We start from the raw sequence: 27,042 nt of genomic DNA, 5'->3' as shown, positions 1-27,042 counted from the left end.
TTGGACAAAGAAGGATAGCAAAGATAAACCAGATATAAATGGTGAACTTTATGTGAGTGATGAAGTTTTATAGAGACCAGACCAGATTTTCCAGACAGCCAATACCCTTGACTGTCTTTGTTGTCCTGGCCCTTTCACCTGACTGAAAAGGTCAGAGCAGGAAAGAGGTTTCTCTGTAGTATACTACTTCACCAACCATGAGCCCCCTGCATCTTCTTTATCCCAAACATTTAAAATTAAAAGAACAATTCTGCTGAAACTGATGTATTTCTGATTTTATAACTAGTGTATTACTCACAACATGATAAACAAGGCTCAAATTTCAGATGTATAAAATATATACCGCATAATAATAACCCTACCTTGCCTCCTGTATTTATTTCTTCTCGTTCTGCTCTAGATTCATCAGGCGTTGTTGTGGGCTCAAGTGCTTGCTGCAACATTTTTTCCAGCTCTTTCAGTAAAATTTCTGTCTCCACGACAACTATAGGAAAATAATTTAACATAGAACATCCTTTAATTAATTTCATCTAACTCAAAACCTTTGTCATCCAGAAAGAAACCTTCCAAATGTTACAGGAGAAAATATTAATGTCATGTGGGTTTTTAAAAACATGATCCTTGTTTACAAAGAATTACATTTTTATCTCCAGGTGAATCCCCTGTAATTATATGGAAAGAATAAGAATGGATAATATTCTTGTTATGCAAACACTAAAAATAACTTTGAAATATCAAAATCCTACTAGAAACGTTGTGTGTCTTTTTAAATTGTGATTCCAGGGTATAGCCTTTTTTTCTAGAAAGGAACAGGAAGTAAGTTTTTGAAGTTTATGATCTGGATGATCCCTATGAGAGTTCAGTTCTGCTGTTGTAATAAAAACTAAATACCTGCACAAAAATAAACAAGAATGGCTGTTTGAATAAAATTTATCTTACACAAACAAGTAGCAGCTGGTGGCCTGTGGGCCAGTTTGCCAACCCATTCTATAGGCTACGAAAACTATTGCTTAAATGGAAAACCAAATTCTGTAATCCTAGCTACTTAGAAGGCTGAGATCAGGAAAACTGCAGTTTAAGGCTAGCCCATACAGAAAATTCTTGAGACCACCCCCTTTCTCAAACAATAGCTGGGCCCAATGATGCATGCCTGTCATTCTACCCAGGTAGGAAGCTAAAGAGGTTATAGTTCCAGGCTAGCCCAGGGAAGAAATTTCCATGAGATTCTAACCGAAATAAAGAGAGGTAGGTGTGAAGTGAAAAATAATCACAGCCCAGATGTGCACTTGGACAGGAAGTGAAGCATTCACACAAAAATAACCCACACAAAGAAGGAAGGAGAGAGAGTATAATAGGCATATGATGGATGATGTGAGTTTGTTCAAAGTGCACTATATGCATTTATGGAAATATCACAATGACAACCTCTCATACTAAAAAAGTACATCAATTCAAAAAATCAAATAATTTTAAAAAATAACAAGGGGGGAAAGGCACTGTAGGTGTGGCTTATTGATAGGGCACCTATCTAGAAAGTACAAGCTCAAGTGTGTGGAGGGGAGACAGACAGACAGACAGACACACACACACACATACACACACACACACACACAGAGGTGGGGAGGGAGGGAGAGAGAGAGGCCAAGCTGTTTATTCCTAATTTAAACAGAAAAATATCTCAATTCTCCAAATGGGTTGTAAAAAAAAAACTACTGCACTTATAAAGTATATTTTGCATTACTCTGACATAATTTTAGGCAAAAAATAATAATAGCATTAAACTTGAGTCAAAAATAATTTCCTATACAAACAAATAAATGCCTGTATTCTTGACTCATATCTTTATTTGATATAGGGTCTTGTTGATGTAAAGATCACAGAAAATAGGCCATGTGTAGCCTGCTGTACTGCACCAGAGACAGATGGAGAATCAAAAAAGCCTTTCCAACAAGAATATAATTTGGAGGGAACCACCATGAGTCTATACCCCTTCATCTTCTACTTTGATTGCTAAAAACTAACATACCACCTCCTACTATCTGCCACTTTGGCAGGCCATCAAAAATCAAGTACAGGGGCTGGGGATATGGCCTAGTGGCAAGAGTGCTTGCCTCGTATACATGAGGCCCTGGGTTCGATTCCCCAGCACCACATATACAGAAAATGGCCAGAAGTGGCGCTGTGGCTCAAGTGGCAGAGCGCTAGCCTTGAGCAAGAAGAAGCCAGGGATAGTGCTCGGGCCCTGAGTCCAAGCCCCAGGACTGGCCAAAAAAAAAAAAAAAAAAAAAAAAAAAAATCAAGTACAGCAGCTGAAAATTCATGGAACATTAAAATGTATATAGGCTGGGAATATGGCCTAGTGGCAAGAGTGCTTGCTTCCTATACATGAAGGCCTAGGTTCGATTCCTCAGCACCACATATACAGAAAAGGCCAGAAGTGGTGCTGTGGCTCAAGTTGGCAGAGTACTAGCCTTGAACAAAAAGAAGCAAGGGACAGTGGTCAGGCCCTGAGTTCAAGCCCCAGGGCTGGCCACAAAAACAAAAAACAAAGTAAATGTATATAGAAAAGACATAACAGAAAAAATTTAGTCATGCTAAGACAGTTATTAATGATACTGTTAAATAAAATTGTGGCAGGTTATAAGGCAGAAAGCTTTCTTCTTGGGGTGTAACAGAAGGAATAGAGATGAACAAAGCACATTAGGTGCATATGTGGAATGTGACAATGAAAAGAATAGATTGTATAGTCGATATATACTAATAAAATATCTTAATAATTTCATTTTACTTCTTGTTGCTATAGTACTAAGAAAATATTTCAGCTTATTTTGTAATTTTGTCTACAAAATTATTTTTGTCACTATTTACTATTTTTGCTAAGCACTTTCAATCAACAAATTATTACCATATTAGGATCTATTATGAATCACAAAATCAAGAGTATAAGTATAGACTAATAAGCTTTCCAGGCCATAATCTCTTTATAGTCAGTTTTAATCAAACTTCTTTCAAAAAAATCTGAGCTGGATCGGGTGGCACATGCATGTAATCCCAGCACTCAGTAGGCTGAAGTATGAGGATGTCAGCTGGAGGTCACCCTGAGCTACTTAGTGAGACCTTATCTAAAAGTGAGAGGGGGGAAGGAAGGAAGGAAGGAAGGAAGGAAGGAAGGAAGGAAGGAAGGAAGGAAGGAAGGAAGGAAGGAAGGAAGGAAGGAAGGAAGGAAGGAAGGAAGGAAATGAAAATGACTACAAAAAGTCATAATTTGGAAGATGCTTTCTGATAGATCATTGCATACTCTGGAATAATTTCTCAAGCTAAAAAAACAAACACAAAAACTATAGTGTTTCTACAAAAATAATAGGTTGCTAAAGCCAAAGAACACAGAATATTTACATATAGGATGGTGAGATTAAAAATGTGAAGGGCTGGGAATGTGGCTTAGTGGTAGAGTGCTTGCCTAGCATGCACGAAGCCCTGGGTTTGATTTCTCAGCACCACATAAAAAAATGTGATGGGTATAAGAATTTCCTGGGGAATTTATGTAACAAGATAGACAAAAGTACATGTCTACTGAATCAGAATTTTCTAGAAGAATGTATGTTTTCACTGAAGTACTTTTAATGCAATGAATTTCCCATTTTGGGTAGATTTCTTACTAGTAAACTACTAATATATAAGTACTATGGTTATGCTCATAATGATTTTCCTGTCTTACTCAAAAGTGAGTTCTCCTGCTTCATACTGACACTGTTGAAAAGATGCATTTTGAGTCATACTATAAAGGAAAAGTATCAAAGAAACATCTTTATTTTAAATGTTAAGCAAAAATATAACCAACTTTTGGTAACAAATGGCATTGTAAGCTCTTATTTTTAAGTGGTTTGAAAAATGCCTACAGTACTTTCTGATTAGAAGGTACCTGAAGTAATGGAGCACCTCATAACTGAACCAGGGTTCATAACAATTTGATGTCAAGTTGATCTTAAATTCTGCTTCCAAAGCAATGAGGGACTTGTTTTCTAAATAGGTATGTCTGTGCTGTAAACTGAAGTTCCAAAATAATTTTCAAGAAATAGCAGTTATTATAACCTGTAAACTAGGTTATCAAAATTTCTCAATGTTATCCTCCAATGAAAGACAAAATGAATCCCTTTGGCCATTATATGACCAATCATCTTGTGTCAATAATGATTATTCAATAGGTTCCCTGACCTGTTTCCATTTTTTGTTGAGAATAAAGTGGTACCATTACAGTTACCACTGTTGTGTGTGTGTGTGAGAGAGAGAGAGACAGACAGACAGATAGACAGACAGAGAGATAGAAAGAGAACCAGATAGAGATAGAGACAGGCAACGAGAAAGAGACAGAGAAACAGAATCCCTAATACTGAAGTCCATCATATCTAGCTTATAAAGGCAATGAATGTAAAATCAGTGATTCAGTGTTGTTTTTCCACTACTGGTAAGAAACAACTGTATGTCTCAGTAATTATGAACTACTTAATAATAATCAAATAAGTATGTATGGGTTGTTTTTCATTTTTTGCTTCCGTATAAAAAACATTTAAAATATTTCTTCCCCTATTTAGCATCTATGAGTTTCATTACCCCCAAGTTGCCTTTGAAAAACAAACACTGCAGGGCAATTTCATTGCTGAAATTCTGGAAGAGGAAGAGGAAGTTGAAGAGGAAGAACAGCATTTGCTTTTAAGCAACCAGTCTACTGGGTGGTTTATTTTTTTCATCTTTATTGAAAAGGTGATGAGCAGTGGGGGGGGGGGAGGTTACAGTAAGGTAATGATTATATTATATTTGTTTTTAAACACCATCCTCCATTTTCTCCCATTTATCCCTCCCCGACTCCCCTCCCCACAGGTTTTAAGGTTGATATCCAAACTGGTGTCAAGTATATTTCATTGTTGCATTAATTCATCATTTGACCTGCTGTTTCTGTGATTCCCTTTCCCTTCTCCTGGTTGAATAATCTTATAAACAAGATATAAGGTACAGAAAATTAAGATGAATGAAAGAAAAAAGGTTATGTACAAAACCCATGCAATACCCATCAATATCTCAACTTGTTTCTCTAATAAAATAGAAGAAGTAATCCAAAATAGCAGGAATAACAGTGCTGGAGAAATATCAATACCAAACTTCAAATTCTATTACAAAGCTATAATAACAAAAGCCTGGTACGGGCACAAAAGCAGGCCAGAAGACCAATGGAATAGAACTGAAGACCCAGAAATTAACCTGCAGATCTATGGCCACCTAATCTTTGACAAGGGAGCCAAAATATAGGATAGAATAAAGACAGCTTCTTCAACAAATGGTGATGCTTGCAGAATTGACTACACACATGTAGAAAACTAAAGTTATATCCTGTTACATCAGAATTCCAAATGGATTAAAGACCTTAAGATAAAAGCAGATACCCTGAAAATATTTCAGGAAGGAATAGGAAAAACACTAGGGCTCCTTTGCACAGGTACAAACTTTCTTAGCAAAGATCCAGAAACACAACAAATCAAAGAAAGGTTGGGCAAATGGGATTGAATTAAACTGCAAAGCTTATGCATGGCAAAGAACATAGTGAGCAATATAAATAGAAATTCTAATACTCTGTTGAAGAGGAACAGAGTAAGTGGACATCCTTATCTTGCTCCTTATTTTAAAGAAAATGGCCTTTACTTTTGCCATTAAGTATAATTCTAGCTGTAGGTTTGTCAGACACAGTCTTTATTATATTCAGGAATGTTCCCTGGATTCCCAGTTTCTCCAAAGCTTTCATCATAACTGGGAGTTAGATTTTGTCAAATGTTTTTTTCCCCATCTATAGAAATAATCATGTGATTCTTGCCCTTGATCCTATTGATGCAGTGAACTACATTAATTGACTTGCATATATTAAACCAGCTTTGCATCCCTGGAATGAATCTGGTTTGGTCATAGTGTAGAATTTTTTTGATGACTTGTTGAAGTCAATTGGCCACAATTTTGTTGAGAAGTTTTGTATCGATGTTCATCAAAGAAATGGGCCTATGGTTCTTACTTTGATGAGTTGCTGTCTGGTTTGGAGATAAAGGTTATACAGGGAAAACTGGTTAAACACCTCTAACAAACTAAAGCTAGATCCTTATATATCACCCTGCACCAGAATCAATTCAAAATGGATCAGAGACCTTAAGGTAAAAGAATACCCTGAAAACACTGCAGAAAGGAATAGGAGAAACACTTGGGTTCCTTGGCACAGGTTGAGACAAGGACTTCATATCTAAAATACACTTAAAACACAAAAAATTAAGTCCCCCTGGGGCTGGGAATATGGCCTAGTGGCAAGAGTGCCCAGGGCATGAAGCCCTGGGTTCGATTCCCCAGCACCACATATATAGAAAATGGCCAGAGGTGGCGCTGTGGCTCAAATGGCAGAGTATTAGCCTTGAGCAAAAAGAAGCCAGGGACAGTGCTCAGGCCCTGAGTCCAAGGCCTAGGACTGGCAAAAAAAAAAAAAAATTAAGTCCCCCAAAACAAATCCTGAAAGAAACAACTGGCCCCTTAATAAATGGCCTAAAGACTAAAGAGACTTCTCTGAAGAGGAAATGAGAATGGCCAAGAGACACATGAAGAAGTGCTCAATATCACTGGCCATGAAAGAAATGCAAATCAAGACATCATTGAGATTCCACCTCACTACAGTAAGAATGTCCATTATCAAGAAAACTAATAACAACAGATGCTGGAGGGGATGTGGCCCAAAGGGAACCCTACTACACTGTGGGTAGGAGTGTAAACGTGTCCAACCACCCTTAAAAGCAGTGTAAAGGTTCCTCCAAAGACTAAACCTAGAGCTCCCTCATGACCTAGAAACCCTGCTTTGGGGCATTTACCCAAAGGATTATAAGTAAGACCACACTAAAGCTACCAGCACAACTATGTTTACTGCAGCACAATTTACCATTGCTAAAATATGGAACCAAGCTAGATGCCCCTCAGTACGTGAATGGGTCAAGAAAATGTGATACATATACACAATTGAATACTATGCTTCCATCAGAAAGAATGACATTGCCCCATATGTAAGGAAAAGGAAAGACTTGGAAAATTCACATTAAGTGAAGTGAGCCAGACTCAAAGAAACATAGACTCTATGGTTTCCTTCACTGGTAATAATTAGTACATGTCTAGGATAGTCCCAGCAGAAGATCACAATAGCTCAATAGCTAGTACATATGAACATGTAAGATGATGCTAAACTAAATGAACTCCAAGTTATGGAAATAAGTGATTTATCTTTGTTGTTATGTTCAAGGTGCCATGTGAAATTATGTCTTTTTCCTTTGTCTTTCTTCCCCCTGGTTTTACCCCTGCTATCACTGTAAATTGATTTGGTACCATGGGTATTGTACTTATGTTTATCGGAACTAGGAAAGGGAAGGGGAACATCAAAATGGAGACAAAAAGTAAAATGTGAACCAATGTAACAGCAATACTTACAAGGCAATATGCTGTAAAGCAACTATACAACTCAAAGGGGCAGTGGGAGGGAACTGGGAAGAGCGGAACGTGGGAGAAAAATGAGGGAGGAGAAAACAAGTTTGGTAAGAAATGTACTCACTGCCTTATGTTTGAAACTATAACCCCTCCATACATCACTTTGCCAATAAATAAATACACATATTTTTTTTAAAAAGATAAATAGAAAGCCCACAGACTAGGAGAAAATCTTCACTGGCCATCTAATACACCAGGGCCTCAAATCTAAAATATACCTACATCTCAAGAAATTGAACTCCCCCAAAACAAATCCCCAAAGAAACATCCAATTCATTAACAAGTGGGCTAAGGACTTTTCAGAAAAGGAAATATGAATAGCTAAGAGATACATGAAGAAATGCTCAAGATCTTTGGCCATAGAAGAAATGCAAATCAAAACAACATTGAGATTCCACCTTATATCAGTTAGGATGGCCATTACAAAGAAATCTATTAACAACAGTTGCTGGCGGGGATGTGGCCAAAAGGGACCAATACTACACTGTTGGTGGGAATGCAAACTTGTTCAACCTCTCTAGAAAGCAGTATGGAGGTTCCTCAAGAAAACATAGAACTCCCCTATGACTCAGCAATCCCACTTGTGAAAATCTACCCAAATGACCACAAACAAGACTATACTAAATTTACCAGCAAAACCTTGCTCATTGCAGCACTATTTACCATAGCTAAGATACTGAACCAATCCATATGTCATAGATGACTGGATCAAGAAGATGTGGTATATATGCACAATGGACTTCTATGCCTCTGTCAGAAAGAATGACACTGTCCCATTTGTAAGGAAATGGAAAGACCTGGAAAACATTTATATTAAATGAACTCAGCCAAATCCAAAGAAAAGTAGCTTGCACGGTTTCCCTCATTTGTAAGAACTAGAATATGTCTAGGATATTATTAACAGGGAATCTCAAGAACCCAATTGCTTAATACACTGGACCATATGTAGTGAAGTATATCAATATGAACTCCAAAATATGGAAAGAAGAGGTTCTTATTGTGTGCTTTAAATATAAATGAAGAGATAAGAAAAATACATGTTGAGATGCAATAAAGGCCACTCTTCTTAAAGACACAAACAGGAATAAGGAAAAATAGTGCTTCGGGAAAACTGGATAAAGTGAAGAAGAAATGAAGATCAAGACAACTTTTTACCCTGGAAGCTAAAGAAAATGTCAAACCAAGAGTTTGTAGGCATAGTTTATTTTTCTTTTGAGTAGCAAGATAAAACATTTCATCCTTCCTATTCCTAGACCCAAGCTTTCAGATAGATCTTCATGTTCCCACTAAGACTCATTCCAGAAGCCAAATCTTTCTTGTAATAATTATTTTCTTCCAAGCTTGTGTGTCTCAGATGGCTGAAAAACATATATTTTGCTAATTTAATAATGAATGCTAACAAGTTATTGATGGTGGGTCATAAGGCAATTTTTATTCAAACATTGTATAAACTGTCTATTTCCCAAAACAGGAACAAAATATTTACCAACAAAAAAACAATGAAACAATAAAACAAAACTCCAAAAACTAAAGGAAATAAAAATAAGTTAGGGGGCTGGGAATATGGCCTAGTGGTAAAGTGCACATCTCATATACATGAAGCCTTGGGTTTGATTCCTCAGCACCACATATATAGAGAAAGCTGGAAGTGGCGCTGTGGCTCAAGTGGCAGGGTACTAGCCTTGAGCAAAAAGAAGCCAGTGCTTCTTTTTGAAGCCAGTGCCAGGACAGTGCTCAGGCCCTGAGTTCAAGCCCCAGCACTGGCAAAAAAAAAAAAAATAAGTTAGGGAAAATATGATAGGCAACAATTTAATTTAAAGTAGGTCTAGACCAAGTATCAATGCAGCATACCTCCATAAGCATTGTTATTAAAATTACTTGGAATCAACTTATCAAGCACATCAGATCACTGAGTAATGTAAACCTTCAATCTGGACTGTATAAAAGAAAGGACACCTAACACTGGGGTACAAGCCAACCAGCCAAGCAATGAACTGACTTTTTACAAGAGCTCAGCTCAGCTTGATCCTCCTGTTGTGCTTGTTGTGACTCACTCAATCATCAAATCACTACCTATTCATATCAGCAACTGGAACCAGCACTGTACTTTGAGCTAGCTCTGTGTTCTAATATACAATTGTGTCTCAAAAGCTATAAAACTAGGTTAACAGAATCTTGACTAATTGCCTGTAGTAACTAGCTGTCTGTATTAGCTTTCTCCAAGAGAAGTTTCAGTTGAACTCTGGATGAGCCTGATTTACCTGCAGCAATGATGGGGGAAGGTTTAAAATAGTCAAGCTATCTTAGAAGCAGTGTAGTTACTTGCAACCTCCTGCTTGACTGACACTGGTAGAGAAAAGCAAAGGGAAGCAGCTCAAATAAGTAATTAACATGAAACTAACATTCTTAACAGTTCCTAACAGTTTCCTTCTTACAAACCTTTACTACCCTTATGCCTATCCCAAATTCTGCTAGGAAGAAGTAAGTCCCCAACCTGTCTCAACCTGATTTCCTAATAAATGAAATAAGTCACTCCTGTACACTTTTACATTTACTATTTAAATATAGGTTTTGCCTCAGTAAAATTATATAATTTCCATGAGTGGGGTGAAGTGTCTGGGAGGAGTCCTCATTTAAGGTGACATAGTAGACAGAGAAATACCAAGGCCCGGGTGCAATTAGGAATCAAGTTAAGCCAGGATGGGCCAGGTGGAAAACAGATAAGAAAACCAAGGGCTCAAGACATTCCCACATTGGAGAAATTTAAACTATGTTGAGAAAAGGAGACACTCAATCAATATGTTCCATACAACAGGAATAGCTAACCAATAGTTGCCTAAGACATCAGCCCTACTTCTGACCCTGTCTGCGAGCATGTGTCTCTTGTACCTACATACATACTAATACAAATCTCTTTGTTTTCCCTACTCACCTTTCTTGGTAAATTCTTTCACCACCTGGGGACCTCCATTCTAAATATCACGACAACTGTCTTGAGTCTTAGTACTAAGTGAAAGTGAAACTAGAGACTTTCCTAATGGATAGTCTTGATGAAAAGGAATATGCAGGTCAAGGCAGGCAGATTATAATAGATTTCAATCTTATGCAGCTAGCTCAGTGAAACCTGGGGAAAGGTCTCTCTATAAACAAAAATAGAATTCAGAAATAAAGAGGAACTGAGGTGATAATGAATAAATCTCTAAGAGGCAGAGGAGAGGGATCCTTGTTCTGAAGGCCTCAGGTACAGGTCTTGGTTCCTGGGAAATCAGTTCAAGGGCAAACACCCTTGCCTTAATACAGGAAGACATGAACTGATTATGTGAGGCAAAGGGAAAAAGTAACCAAGAATAAACTTCTTGATTGGTGATAAAACAACAGCAGATTACATTTGAAAAGAGACAAATATTTTGTTTTGGCTTAGGAGAGGAACAATGTCATAAAAAAATAACTATTCTGCTACCTGCCTGTGGCTCAGGCCTGTAGTCCTAGCTACTCAGGAACCTGAGATCTGAGGATCCTTGTTTGAAGCAAACCCCAGGTAGGAAAGCCCATGATACTCTTACCTCCCATAACCACCAAAAAGGCAGAAGTAGTACTGTGGTTCAAGTGGAAGAGTACTAGCCTTGAGCACAGAAAAGCTCAGGGACAGTGTCCAGGCCCTAAGTTAAGTCCCAGAACCTGTACACAACAGAGAGAAAGTAAACATTCCATCCGTTCTCAGCCAGTTGTGGTTTCTTTTAATGTGACTCTAGATGAGTGGCCTATTATCCAACTTAAACGTAATGCCATAGTGACTGACTTCAAGGGAGAAGGACTATGTTATTGATAACACTTTTGATTTAATTGGCTTTGAATATGACTACCTGTTTTTTCTTGCAAATACGCCTTTGCCCAAATTTCAATACTAATGAAAATATAGGAAGAGTAAATCAATTTTGAGACATTAAATTTTCTTTCCAAATTTACCTTGCTATGTTATATTCTCAACAAGAATTGATTCATCTGTTGGTTTCAGGCTAGTACTTCATTTCCTTCTCTCCCTTTGGACTAAAGTTTGGAATGGAAAAGTCTAGATTTGTGTAAAGGGTTGCTGGCATTTTCTCCCATAACTGCTAGTAGAGCAGGAACAAGGAAGTGCCTGAGGCTACAAAAATCTACTTCCTAAAACTCCATAGAACCAATATCCTGGGCCAGTTCTTAAGTTAATGGTACTGTATCTCTTTATGGAGTCTACTCTCCAAATCAATACCTGGCCTTGAGGTTATAATGACTGATACATGACCTTCCACTGGAAGTACTAAATTGGGAAGGGCAAAGATGATTAAATGTCAGGCACATGCCTTCTCATAAATAGCAGCCACTGTACAGTTGTCAAACCACTTGAGGCCACAAGAGGAAGGCCTGGTTCCTTGGCATGTACTAACCCTTCAAAAACAGATAGTAAAAGGACAAGTCCCAGAAGTTTTAATGAAGTAGTTCCTTATCAGCCCACCTCATCTCTATAGGTCATAACCACTATAGGTGATAACAGGAATAACCAGTCAATCATGACCTCAACTGCTACAACCTCACCTCTTGATTAAGATACAATTCTGCTTTGTGGTTCTTTGGCTGCACTTGCGGTAGTGTCCTAATTTTAAATGTTGTATCCTAACAACAGATAATACAGCCATTGGTGCTTTGGTATTTTAAAAATAAAACATATGACAATATCAGAAAATTTAATTCAAGGAAAGAGAAACATAAAGACAGTTTACAAGCTTTTCAATGTAAGCAACATACCCATGTTTTCCTTTGATAAGGCATCATCAGAGCAAACATTTTCAATGGAGCATTTTAAAATGGCTTCCCTAGACAGAGAGTTTAACAGATTTAGTTTCTAAAGATTAATGATATATTATATATATATATATATTGCAAATATAAAAATGGTCATTCATGTGTGTTCATTATTCATCAATAATAGACCAGGAATATAATCTAAGGTTATTTTTCTTGCCTGTCTTATATCATAAGTACAATGCAGTGAAATAAGCAAAGAGAACTAATATAAATCTTATGAGTCCACCTAAAAGATGCTTTTGTCAGGTCCTGTGAATTTAAAAGTTCCTAATTTTGTATCTATGCCCTTTGATATAAGCTACTCTCTGCTACAGCCCCTTTATCATAATCTCCCTGTTTGCAAGAGAAAAGAGAAGATCAGTGATAAACATCTTTCGTGGAAGGCAAACTAACCCTCTGAAACGAGCAATGTCTTCTTCATACCATCTTAAAGAAAACTGCCAAAAATTCAGGCTACCTTACTACTATAACAAAGTAATAACAACCTCTCTGGAATTCCTCCTGGGATAAAGATTGAGCCAGGCTAGACCTGCAACTTGGATTATTTTGATTATACATACCTTTCTTACCCTCTGCCCCAATCTCTTTATTTAATCTGAAGCCAATGTGTATGTCTCTGAAGAAGACATAAGATGTACTGAAGTGCTGGCTTCCTATTGCTGTGATGTAATAAATTTCCATTCTCTGCCCATCATCCTGTCTTTTTATTTGGCATATGAAGGAGAATGCCAGACCTAATTTGGGACTCCTGGACTGTGGGCCTCAGGCTTAAACTGTTTTAGCTTGAGCTCTCACTAGGTACAAAGTACTAATAATCTACTAAGCACGCTCTACAGGTTCATGTAATTTTCATTCAAACATGTAGTAGTTATTTTTCTCATTATGTAAAGAAATTAAGGAGCTTGAGAAATCAGAAGAAATGGGAAACCTGGCAACACAGGTTTAGTCAAACTGCAGTCATGTTTTTCCTACTGTGCCAGAAAATATTTGTGCAAATGGATTTTCTCTAACTAGAAGATCTTAAGAAAATCATGTAACTTCACCAAACTGGAAATCTCCATCTTTTAAATAGAGATAATTATAATAATTATATACTCTGCACCTATTGATGAGGTTATTGCAATGTATAACCAAGATAAATACTGAAAGTTTGTTTTTTTAAGGTTTAGTTATCTTCTGAAAAAGTACAACGTACTTGTAGTATGTGCGCGTGTGTGTGCATGTGTAGTTACTTGGGCTTGAATTCAGCATCATTTTTAAATTTTTTATTTTCTGTCCTGGAGCTTGAACTCTGGGCCTGGACACTGTCTCTGAGCTCCTTTGTGCTCAAGGCTAGTGCTCCACCACTTCAGTCACAGAGCTCCTTTGGGCTTTTCTGTGGTTAGCTGGCTTTGCATCCAAACTTGATCATGAGATCTCAGCCTCCAGAGTAGTAGGATTATAGGTATGAGCCACCCATGTCCAGCTGACTTTGGGATCCTGAGCTCTTGTTTAGCTTTTTTGTTCACAGCATGCATTCTACCATTTGAGCCACACCTCTATTTCTAGCTTTTTGTTAGTTAGTTGCAGATAATAATCTCACTGATTTTTCTTGTAAGGCTGGCTTCAAACTGGGACTTTCATGTCTCAGTCCTGAGTATTTAGCATTGTAAGTATGAGCCACTGGCACCCGCCTTTCATACTTCTAAGACTAATGCTTTATTAACTTTATTTTTTATTTGGTAATAGTTGGGACTGAACTCAGGCCAAACCACTCTACTGCTAAGATATGCCTCTACTTCATACTTCTAAGACTAATGCTTTATTTACTTTATTTTTTAATTTGGTGATAGTTGGGATTGAATTCAGGCCAAACCACTCTACTGCTAAGATATGCCTCTACCCATTTTGACTGTTATATTTGAGATTGTGTGTGACTGGGCCACAATCTGTCTATTTTAGGCTTAATGTAGCCAGGATGACATACCTGCACCACCACACCCAGATTTTTTTCCCTTAAACATGGAATCTCATAAACTTTTCTGCCTAGTCTGGCCTAGAGCTGCAATCATCCCAGTTTCAGCCTCTTATGCATCTCATATGATAGGTACAAGCCACTGTGCCCAGCTACTGATTGAAAAAAAGGTCTGAAGAGTATGCCAAATCTGGCTTCAATCCACAATCCCATTTGAGCCTCCCAAATAGTTAGAATTACATGTGTGAGCTAAATTATCAGTAATTTCAAACACTCCTTCTTAATTAAACAGAATCAGAAGTATGAAGAAATAAATAATAATTGAGCATATTATGTACATTTTAATTTATTGTGATATATTTAATTTTATAGGGTATACCTTTTATTTTTTCTAAATTTGGGTTTTTTCTTTTCAGTAATATTTTTGGAAACAAGTATCTATGAAAGAAGAGCAAAAATTGAGTTAGTTCATGTAGAATTATATCTGCTAAGTATAATGTGTTGTACACTATAAGCGTAATATGCCCTATGAAATCATAATCTTAAGTAACTCAAACAATTTAGCGATGAACAACTGGTTTACACTCATACACTTCATCTAAAAAGTCTTGTCATCTACCTCATAATCACTGTAACTGTACCAATCTCCTCAGCTTCCTGGAATGTTGGTATGCTCTGATATGGACACACATCTTCTATATTGTATACCTTCTTCCCTTATTCACCTTCACAAACACACAAAAATACCGAATAAAATGACTTTTAACTTTCATAAACATATTTAACCTTTCAGGAATGAAAGACATTCACTTCCCAGAAGCATGTAATCATATATCCAATTAATGCAAAGAAAAGTGGATAGATAGTAACATGGAAGAAAGATCAGGCAACACAAACAACACCACAAGGAAAAGAAGTGTCATTATTGTTGCTGTCTGGATTTTAGCAGTATCAGTTTTTATTTAGACGTTGGATGGATCCATAAAATTTCCTCTGAACTGTTAGACCAGATCTTCAAAGCAATTTTCTATTCCAAATGCTTGTTAACTTCTTTATTTCTTGTCTTTTCTCTTTAACTTGTCAGTATGATCAGTTTCTTGGTTCATATTGTCTAGTTGACTCTGTTTCCTTGATCTTGACTATACCGATATTAAACCAAACACAAGGGTAGGAACAACTGCTTAAGGTATACAAATGTTTGAGCAGCTAGAAATACTATACTCATTAAAAATGTAAATTTAATAAGTCTCAAAAAAGTATTAGATATCTAAAATGCTTTAATGATTACTCAAGAGAGGTTTAAGACACTCAGGAATTCATATTATAATGATTATAATGCTAAAGACTAATTGGTTTTATTTTTGTGTCATTACACTCAAGGTAAGTAAATATCTTTCTCTGTATATATACACCTGGTTAAAAAAGTATACTATTGTCTAAATCATTAATCTGTACTTCTAAAATAATGTAAAGCTATTTTCTCAATGTACCAGAAGTTGAGCTTGAATTTAAGACCTAGGCACTGTCCCTGAACTTTTGTATTCAAGGCTAGCACTCCATGAGCCACAGCTACACTTTGGGCTTTTTTTTAGGGGGGGGGGTAGTTATTTGAATAAGAATCTCATGTATTTTCCTGCACTGGCTTTGAACTCCATGCTAGCTTTGAACTCAGATCTCATAATCTAAGTAGCAAGGATTTCAGGTGTATGGCCACTGGCACCTTTCTTCTATGTCATTTTTGTTTTGTTTTTTTTTTTTTTGGCCAGTCCTGGGCCTTGGACTCAGGGCCTGAGCACTGTCCCTGGCTTCTTCCTGCTCAAGGCTAGCACTCTGCCACTTGAGCCACAGCGCCGCTTCTGGCCGTTTTCTGTATATGTGGTGCTGGGGAATCGAACCTAGGGCCTCGTGTATCCGAGGCAGGCACTCTTGCCACTAGGCTATATCCCCAGCCCCTTCTATGTCATTTTTAAGTACCAGCTTAATTTGTCTCTATTTTTTACTGTGAAGTAAAAAAGGTTGTAATGAGGAAAATGAATAATGTAACAAAGTGAAAACTAATTTATTGGTAGATTTATGTTGTACACAATAAATTCACTTTCTATTTTGTTAAATATTCTATAGTAACCTAAGCAAATTGGTCAGTATTTGCCAAAATGCTCTGTATTCTCCTGATCCAAGCCTTCAACAATGTTTGATGAAAAAGAGAAAAGATTTGGCATGACAGGATTCTAAGTTGAATGCCAGTCCTGGCACTTAACAAATCCTTGCCAATTCACTCCAATTATCTATTAAGAATCTGACACAAATTAAATACTTAAAAAATGCTCCTGAAATAGCCACTCTGAATTTCAGGTTCTTACTTTGTAAAAGTAATTCTTTTTTAGTTTTATTTTTTCTTCAAGCATTTTTATTGTTATTATAAAGGTAATGTGGTATACAGAGTTATATAAGTCAAGTAAAGTGTATATTTCTTTTTAAACAATGTCCCCCTTTCTTTGCTCTCTCTCAGTTTTTCCCTCAGGTCCTCTTCCACAGATTGTATAAAAGGAACTATCTGAATCCAACTGGGTGAAGATTAAATCATATCAGATACTACTTATTTGCATGTTCTTCCATTTGCATTTGTTTAGTTATTACTTAACACTGGGCAACAGTCTGAAGTCATTTTTTCCTTTATAGCATATAAGTGAGAATACTCAACATTTTAACATGGTTGGTCTTGGGGTATGCTAATTTCCATACTAGCATTTGTTGTAACAAATTAGAACAAAACTGGTGATGGCAGAAATGCAGCATCTTACAGTTATGTAGTTCAGTTGGCTCTATCTTATGAGAATAATTATTACACTGAGGGCCGACCTAATCCCACATTATATCATCACAATGTCCTCACTGCAGTTTCATCCACAAATGCCTTTATCTCAAATGAGGTGACGGTCTTAGACTCTGAGAAGACTTTGGAGGGGATACTACTAACTCACTATCTTATCATGTCATTTCCACTTCTTTTCCCATGATTGTACAGATGATTTTCCTATTGTCTAGCCCAGTGTTGTTCACAATAAAAGCCACAATATGACCCAGTCGTCAACATCTGAGAGCATGTTTGAAATGCAAATTCTCATGTGCACTATAGGTTTGCTGAATCAGAAATTCCAGAATGATCCTTGATATGTGTGTTTAAATAAGCTTCTTAGGCAAAGTGAAGCTCATGAGACACTGGTCTGGTACTTCCACCCATGGAACAAATATAATAGGCTATAAATACCATTGATTTTAGTCATCAGGTTATTAATTATTCTCCTACTGGGATAGAAAAAATATGGAAGCATATGTGAATAGAAAGTATCTGGAATGAAAAAGATTCATTTAATTTTAATTAGGACCATTTACTAGAAAAAACTTTAAGTTAAAAACATAGACAATACTTAAAAATTATGTTCATATCAGATTTATGTACTCTGACTTGATACTGCACTGTAGATTTCTCAGCTTTTTTTCAGAAGAAGAAAAAAACACTATAATGTACATTCAAGAAGTGAGCTGAAAGAGAGGGGAGATTTTTCTCTAAAAATAGAAGTTGGTCACTAGGCTCACCTTGAATAAGAGGCATAAAGGATTTTCTTTTTCTTTTTTTTTTTTTTTTGGCTAATCCTGGGGCTTGGACTCGGCCTGCGCACTGTCTGTGGCTTCTTTTTGCTCAAGGCTAGCACTCTGCCACTTGAGACACAGTGCCACCTCTGTCATTTTCTATATATGTGGTGCTGGGGAATTGAATCCAGGGCTTCATGTATATGAGGCAAGCACTCTTGCCACTAAGCCATATTCCCAGCCCAAAAGATTTTCTTGTAACACCTATAATTGCGGCAGAAGAAAGGAGTAACAGGAAACTTCAAAGAGTTTTTGATAGTAAAAAGTGCTTCACTCCAGGTGCTTTACTTATAATGAAAGGGTGGATTAGTTAGGACTCAAGGCCCCTGGACAGCATCTTGATCTAACAAACAGAAATCAGTTGCAAAACAGACACTGTTTCAACTATGCTTCTGTCCCTATCTAGCTCTTTGTAGTTCCAATAACCTTTCCATGATCTTGGGAAAAAGATTTGCAGAAGGGACCAGATTAGAAATTAATCAGAATTTTGTGGGAACTGACTAATGAAAAGTCATATTCCTAAACACCTAATCATAATAGGAGCAAACAATCAGAGCACACCCCAGGGTATAAAAACCCCTAGACTCAAAACCACAGAGTGCACAAGGCTTTTCACAGACACACAGAGAGAAGCTATGGTTTTTGAATGAGATGCTTCTCTTCTGAGTAAATTTCTCTGCACTTACCTTCTCTCACCAGTGGACTTTATTGTTGAATTCCTGAGATAAGAATCCAGGAATGCTATAGCTGCAGCAGTCTGCAGTGGAATTGCAACACTGTCAGGCATTGTGTGATGCAAAGCTGCAATCCTAAGCCAGCAATGCTTGCTATAAGGCTGCAACTCTATGCCTCTGTCGGCTACAGAACCAGAAGGGTCGTGATGCCATAGCGTTTTGGAAGCCCAACACAAACAGAAAAATAAATTTGTATCAATAGTTCTCAAGTTTTAATGATCTTTGAATATCTATACCTAGGATAAAACTTTAAAAATTCAGGTTGCTATCTTCTTTTTCTGGGCAGTTTTTATTTTTATTATCACTATTTTGATTTTTTATTATTATTATGTTAAAGCAGTTGTAAAGAGGAGTTGAAATTTAACAAACAAAGTAGCTTATGAATATAATATGTCTTCATTAATGTCATCCCTTCCAACATTCTCATCCATCCCACCCTTAAACACCACTTCCCTCATTCTTTTAAATTTTGTAGGATATAAATTAGACTCTTGTCTTCATTTTACCCCTCATCTTCCATTTATTCATCTATCCTTTTCCCCTTGGCCCCACCACACCCTTTTTGAGAGTCTGATTCCTTGTCTTATTTTGCTGAACTTGGATTTTGACTTTCTAAGACACTGCATTATTTGTGATCTCTTTTGAATCCCAAATTCAAACTCTTTTATAGAGCTATAGTAACAATAATAATTAAAAAGAAGAAAAAAACAGCTTGGTACTAGCACAGAAACCGCCCTAAAGACCAATGGAACAAAATGGAAGACCCAGAAATAAACCCACAGACCTGCAACCATTTAATATTCAATAAGGGAGTCAAAAATTTAGGCTGGAAGAAAGACTGCCTCTTCAACAAATGGTGTTGGCAAAACTGGATACCCACATACAGAAAACTGAAACTAGATTCTTACATATCACCCTGCACTAGCATCAATTCAAAATGAACTAAACCTCAATGTAAGACCTGAAACATGACAGACATTATTACAGAAAAGAGTAGGGCTCGTGGATGGGCATAGATAGAAATTTTCTGAACAAAGATCAAGAAGTACAGCAAATCAAAGAAAGACTCCATAAATGAGACTGCATCAAACTAAAAAAGATTCTGCATGGCAAAGAACATAGCCAGCAAGCTAAAAAGATAGGCCATAGAATGGGAGAATGTTTTTGCCATCAGACAATGGCCTGATATCCAGAATATACAGAGAACTTAAAAAATTGAACCCTCAAAAAAAATTATTTTAATACATTTCACTAATATCTATCAGGACAAATCAAGGGTGTCAAATAAAATGTATGGAAAGCCAGGTGTCAGTGGCTCATGCCTGTAATCCTAGCTACTCAGGAGGCTGAGATCTGAGGCTCACAGTTCAAAGCCAGGCTGGGCAGAAAAGTCCCTGTGAGATTCTTATTTCCATTTAACCACTCAAAAACCAGAGCGGCACTATGGCTCAAACTGTAGAGTGCTAGCCTTGAGCACAAAGAGGCTAAGGGACAGCACTCTGGCCCTGAGTTTAAGCCCCACAACTGACAAATAAATAAAAATAAAATGTATGGGAGGCCACTGTTGTGGACTGAGCTCCTGCAACAGACCAGACCAAACAGGGACAGAGTTGCTTTTTCTAGGTGCCAAATTAACCACACTGAACTTATAACTAGCCAGTTTTCCCAGAAGCAGAAGGCTTACCACACCCTAACTGGAGTTGGCCTATGCATCATCTCTAAGTAAACACACTGGGTGGAATACAAGTGTTTACAAATGGATTAACTGAGGTATAGCAGACTCAATGAAGAGTTCAAATAGTATAATCTTAGAGAAAGATTAAGTCAAAGCCCAACAAAATCAACACCAGGAAATGGGTACATCTAAATGGGGGGTGTGAGGGGGTGATGAGTCCAAGGGAAGAGGAGAAGATAAGTGAAGACAAGAAAGGGGTAGAATGGAGTCAAGAATTCACTGTATATGTCATAACACTAAGAAAAGTGAGGGCAGGTGTGGGTAGAAGGGGGTAAGAATGTTGAAGGGGTGATACTGGTCAAGAGGCATTATATTCATGAACTGCTTTGTTATATACAGCACCTTCTTTGTACAACTATTTACAGATATTTTAAAAAATTAATAATAATAATAATACTTAACATAACCAGTCTAAAGGGGTCCAGTTAACCTGAGCCAGCATGAGAAAGAAATTTCCTCTACCTTAACCCACACAAGGAAAACAGCTTAAGTAGTCTGATATTAAGCAATCTGCCTTTTATATTACATTATCTCTGTACTGCTGGGGCTGCTTACAAAAGCTGATACGATCATTCTGTCATATTCATAATGGCTGACTTATGAATTGCTAATAAAAGTCAACTAGATCTTTAAATTCACTTGTTGAAGTTTCATTCTTTGACAACTGAAAGAAAACTAACAATATACAAAATGCCATACTTGTAACAGAACATCTCAATGATTACTTTGGAAAACACTGACCTACTGAAAAGAGAATGAGGCCCAAAAAAGTACAATCCAAAAGGAAACTAAATGAGTTTTAAGTCAAAGTGCGACGTTTCTGAAGGGTTTGGAGCTTTCTAGTCTTTTCGGAGCTTTCTTTCTGCCTAGGATTAGAAGCCAACCATAGGGATCTGTTAGAATATTTATCCTTGAGAAAATATGTATATGAAGCTAAGTAAATTAAGTGATTTGAATTGTGAGCTTAGCAATTAACAGGAACATCTATACATTCATTCAGTCATAAAATGTAAACAACTTATCCTACTAACCAAGCTAATGAAAATTTTCTGCTTGCTATGAAGAATTTTTCATTAACTCTAGAGAAATTATTTCATCAGAAAGTATAATATCCTAAATTGTTTGTTCATAAATGTATAAATCAAGACAGTGGTCATAATGTTTTATCTTTTAAATAGCATTAACTAAATTCTTGACATTAATAAGTATTAGGAAAAAGACATAGACACATAATTTCTATATGTAAGACAGACAGGCAGACAGAAAGAAAGAACAAACTGGAAAAGAAGTCCTTTTCTAATTGGAAATTATACCAGGTAGATAAAGAAAAAGAAAAACTAAAGAAAAGTGAAGAGAGTCAAAGAGACTAGAGAAATTATAGAAGCTCCAAAATGACTTTCTGTAATACTGACATAAGTAATTATAAATGTTGATTTTGTAGAGTCAGCCTAAGAAAACAAATATATACTCACATAACATTTAAAAAATAACTTGTCATCTTATTTTAAAATAATTTTATTTTCTTTGTAAAATAGCATCACACAAATAGAACTTGAAGCTTATTTATTTTATAATTTTTTAAACCACATGACCTTACCCTTTTCTTGGCCGTCATAGCAACTTTGGTAGCTGCTTTGGCTTTATCTACAAAATAATCAAATAAAAGAAGTTTCAAAAATGTCTGTAATCCCATTCAAATAAAGGCATAATTAAATAATTACTTACAGTACTTCGTTTCCAGTGGTCCTTTTAGTTAAAATTCTAATAAATTCAGTACCTTGGAGTTGAATAGAGCTAACCAACCCAAACTAAAACTACCAGGAAATCAACATATGTGTTTGAAAAACTTCCCCTAACTTTCATTGGTTAATTGCACTTCCTTAAGATAGTATCAATAACACCTGTTTTGTAGGTTCTTGTCAGCTCATAGTGTTCTTGAATATATTGTGTCTGGAATTAAATACAGAATATTATGACACATTATGCACAATTACTATATGCAGGGTTTTGAATAAGAACTTGGGGGGAAAGAGTGCTGAACTGGAGCTTTGGGCTTGTTAGTCAGGCACTCTCCTACTTGAGCCATGCCACTAATACATTTGGCTTGCTTTTTTATTCATTTATTTATTTATTTATATCTATTTATTTTTGCTAGTCCTGGTGCTAGGACTCTGGGCCTGGGCACTCTCTCTGAGCTTTTGTGCTCAAGGCTAGCACTCTACCAGCTGAACCACTTCTGGCTTTTTGTGGTTAATTGGAGATAAGAATGTCTCAGACTTTTTCTACCCAGGCTGGCTTCCCACCTCAATCCTCAGATCTCAGCCTCCTCTAGAGCTAGGATTAGAAGCATGAGCTTTTCTAGGAGTGATCACCCTTTTTGTCTGGAAACCTGAACTAAAGGATGTACTTTTGCTTGGCACTAATAAAACTACTCTTGCTTAAGTGTCCTCTATGACCATCCTTAAATACTTTCTCCAATTAGATAAGAACTTTCTGGCTCCTGGGTCCAATGACATATTTTTGGCAAGCCAAGTTAGCAGAGTTGAGGAGAAGCCACAAGGACCCCACTTGAAACTCCCAATAATAAGATTAACTATAAAAGCAAGCAAGCATGAAGAAGAAAAAAAAAAGAAAGAATAGATTACTAATATCAGAAAAGAAAGTGGAGTCATCATTACACAACCCATAGTCTTTAAAAGGATAATAAAATACACTGTGCACTATGCCCATAAACTTCATAATCTATAGGAAATCATCAGTCTTGAAATACATAATCTGTAAACACTCACAAGAAGAACCAGTAATGTGAAGAGGACTAAATCTACTAAAGAAATTGAGTCAATAATCTTTTTTTTTTTTTTTTGGCCAGTCCTGGGCCTTGGACTCAGGGCCTGAGCACTGTCCCTGGCTTCTTCCCGCTCAAGGCTAGCACTCTGCCACTTGAGCCACAGCGCCGCTTCTGGCCGTTTTCTGTATATGTGGTGCTGGGGAATCGAACCTAGGGCCTCGTGTATCCGAGGCAGGCACTCTTGCCACTAGGCTATATCCCCAGCCCCTCAATAATCTTTTAAACTAAATCTCCAGGCCCAGATTGGTTCCACCAAAGATTTAACAATAAAATTATACCAATTTTATACAGTCTTCCAAAAGACAGAAGCCGAAGAAATGTCTGCTACCTCATTTATCAAGACCAGCACTTCCCTAGTACTCAAACATATATATATATATAAAACAATATATATAACATGAAAATAAAAGTTTAGATAAATATCTCTTATTTATAAACAGAGATGCAAACATTGTTAACAAAAGAAAATATTAACAAATGAAATACAATAATGTAAAAAGGAAATTCTATACAATGATAAAGTGAGACTTAACCAAGGATGTAAGGTCTCTCAACAATTAGATTAAAATAATCTTTCACATAAAATGACTATATAAGAGAAAAAAAATGACCTGCTCCTACTTAGAGAAGAATTTGGCAAAAATCCAACACTTATTCATGATTTAAAAAAAAAACAAACCTCTCAGCAAACCAAAAAAGAAATAGAAACTTAATCAATTTTATGAAGAATATCCCAACAATCTATGGTAAAATACTTAATGGGGATAAACCACCCTTTTCAGCTATGTTGGAATTTATAACTATTGTAATAAAAAAGAAATAAAAAGTATGAAGTTTGGAAGGAATAAAAAAATTGTGTTTATTCTCAGAAGCCGTAATTACTTATATAGAAAACCCAAAAGTATTAATGCATAAGAAAACTTCTGAAACTAGTTAGAAGAAAATTGCGGGAAACTATTCTTTCATGATAAATTATGAAATGGAATTTGAAGATGAAACACATTTTTATTTACTTTTTTCCTCTAAACATTTTATACCTAGAAATAAATGTAACAGACCATGTTTAAAATCTAAAGGAAAACTACAAATCTCCAAAGAGACAAGTAGAAAATAAATAATATTAAATGTGGAAATATTCTATGTTTACGGCTAGGACGATTCAATAGTTTCAGGATGCTAATTCTTCCCAAATTGATCTATAGATAAAACACAATCCCAATTCAAATTTCATCAGGTTATTCTGAGAAAATCTTCAAGCTGATTCTACAGTTTAAATAAAGTAATAATTTTGTAATGAAAAAAGATGTAAAATTGACTTACCCAATATAAAAACCTACTATAAAGCTAAAGTAATCAAAATAATGTGATATTGTGAAAGAACAGACTAATTAATGACACAGAATAGAGATCTCAGCCACAAACCAACATAAATATATTTAATGGATCTGTTATAATGAAGCAAAGACAATGACAGTGGTTATGGAATAAAAACATAAATTATAAGACTACTTAAATTCTAGAAGTAAATGCTATAGTTTGAATGGGAATGTCTTTTAAAGGTCCATGTGTTTTGTTCCCAGGTAGGTCTTTGGAGGGACCATGGAGTTTTGGCATGTGAGACTTTATGGGAGATCCTTAGGGAAGTAGAGTCATAGCACCAAAGGGTATTGTGAACCCTGTCCCCTTTCTTTTCAGCTTTCTTTTCAGAAAATGAGTATTTCTGTATGATCAAAAGCTTTAATTATAGCAATACATCCATGTTTTCCAGTTAACATAGGAATTACCAGAAATATTATTAAGCTCTTGATTTGTATTAGCAGTATGATTTATTGTTTTTTTAACCAAATACCTCCTCAGTAATTTATAATGGTTTTGCAGTAATGTGTATCAAATAAGGAGCACTGGAAAACTGATCATCTCTGGGATGATATGCATGTTTCAAGTGGTATTGAAAGCCACACTGATAGATATGTGATAATAAACATATCTGTTATTAATATGCTAATGACTGCTCATTTAATGAGAAATAAAAGTAATTTATGAATGGAAAAAAATAAAATAAAAATTTTAAAAAAGCTTTAAGTACCAGTAGAATTGTTGCTAAATTGGAGCCATAGTTAATAAGACAAAAACAGAGCAACTAAATCATGTGGACAGAACTTTGGGACTTATTGTAATCTGATTAAGTAAATCAGATTGTTGTAATCTCATTGTGTTTTATTATATATCATTTAATAATGAAGCACATTTTAACAATGAAAGAGTTGTATTAAACAATAATGTGTAAATTCATGCAAAGTCAAAAGAATATGGGCTTAATATTGGAGCAATTATTTCTAGCTTGCAATAAAAATATAATAAGTGAAGAAATACTCAAAATAGCTGTGAATAAGTGGATTATTATAAAGTATTTAATTTTTTGTGAAATATCTGCATAATGGTCTCATTTTTAAAATATGGTAAGAAACTTGTTACTATACCAGACTCTACATTGGTTGTTAAGCAAATGTAAGAACTACTACAACTATTTTAAAAACAATGAAGAGACTGACCCTATTTCGACAAAGATATAACTAGGGAGAATCTGTTCATGTCCCATTACTCTAGCTATCTCAAGACAAAAAGTACTTAAGAGCATAGCTCTCAATGATAAGCTGGACTACATCAAATTCTATGTATTTTCTTTTAGCAAGAAAATGAACTACTATATTAAAACCATCAGAAAATAACCACTCTCCAAGAACTCTGGATAGGGATGAAAAGGACACGAGGCACAATAGCTTCTACACAAAATAGAAAAGACATAGTTCATAGTCATCAATAAAGCAAGCCTCCTGCTGGTGGAAAGTAGACCTGAGCCAGGAACTAGTGACTCATGCCTACAATACTAACCAATCAAGGCTGATAACTGAGAATTGTGGTTCAGAGCCACTTGAAACAGAAAAGTCCTTGAGACTCTTTACTCCAATTAACCAGCAAATAAGCCATAATTGGAGGTGTGGATCAAGTGTAAAAGCATCAGGTATGGATGAACAGATGCTGGCACTGATTTGGGAAAAAACAGAGCCCTAAATATACTTTTGGGAATACAGACTGATTTTGAATACAAGAAATATAAATACGTTGTGGTAAAAAAAAATACAAATAAAGTCTCTTTTCCTGAGCTCAGAGTGATCAGAAATGATATATTTGTCGTTCAATCTTAACACTTTCAAGGCTGTTTATTTGCTTTAACACTGAAACTTAATTACGACAATATTTGAACTTTTTCCCAAATAAAATGTTTTTACAAGATTACTGAAAATATACATGGACATTTCCAAAAAACAATATCCAGTCTAAGAACTGAACATAGCAATAAGTTTTAGAACTAAAGGTAATAAAAAGATCAAATAAAATATAAAATGATTGGTGTAAACCAACTGTACAACTCATGGGGAGAGAGGGAAAGGGGGAAGGGGAGGGGGAAATGAGGGAGGAGGCAACAAGTTGCACAAGAAATGTACTCACTGTCTTACATATGAATCTGTAACCCCTCTGTACTTCATGTTGACAATAAAGAAAAAAAAGAAAAAAGAAGATAGAAGAGGGAAAAGAAAATAAGGAAGGAAAAGAGAAAGAGAAAAGGAAGGAAGGAAGGGAGGAAGGAATGGAAGGGAGGGAGGAAGGGAGGGAGGGAGGAAGGGAGGGAGGGAGGGAAGGAGGGACATTTTTGGTATAAGAT

At 36.1% G+C, this 27,042-nt stretch overlaps 1 protein-coding gene across 6 annotated transcripts in view; it reads right to left on the bottom strand.

The window, feature by feature from the left end:
• Positions 1-27,042, bottom strand: part of Zcwpw2 (zinc finger CW-type and PWWP domain containing 2) — a 79,214-nt gene that overhangs the window by 5,367 nt on the left and 46,805 nt on the right. For 5 of the 6 annotated variants that reach the window (XM_048348584.1, XM_048348583.1, XM_048348585.1 and 2 more), the window contains 4 exons: positions 22,068-22,114; positions 14,730-14,788; positions 12,337-12,404; positions 363-484 (listed from right to left, as the gene is read on the bottom strand). In XM_048348584.1, coding sequence (XP_048204541.1) covers positions 363-484; positions 12,337-12,404; positions 14,730-14,788; positions 22,068-22,114 — 296 coding nt within the window. The remainder of the gene's footprint in view (positions 1-362; positions 485-12,336; positions 12,405-14,729; positions 14,789-22,067; positions 22,115-27,042) is intronic. The other variant, XM_048348587.1, reaches the window with a different exon arrangement.

This window comes from Perognathus longimembris, chromosome 6, assembly GCF_023159225.1.
Source record: "Perognathus longimembris pacificus isolate PPM17 chromosome 6, ASM2315922v1, whole genome shotgun sequence".
Lineage (NCBI taxonomy): Eukaryota > Metazoa > Chordata > Mammalia > Rodentia > Heteromyidae > Perognathus > Perognathus longimembris.
The sequence above is the reverse complement of the archived record's forward strand: the minus strand, read 5'-3'. Positions and strand labels throughout refer to the sequence as shown.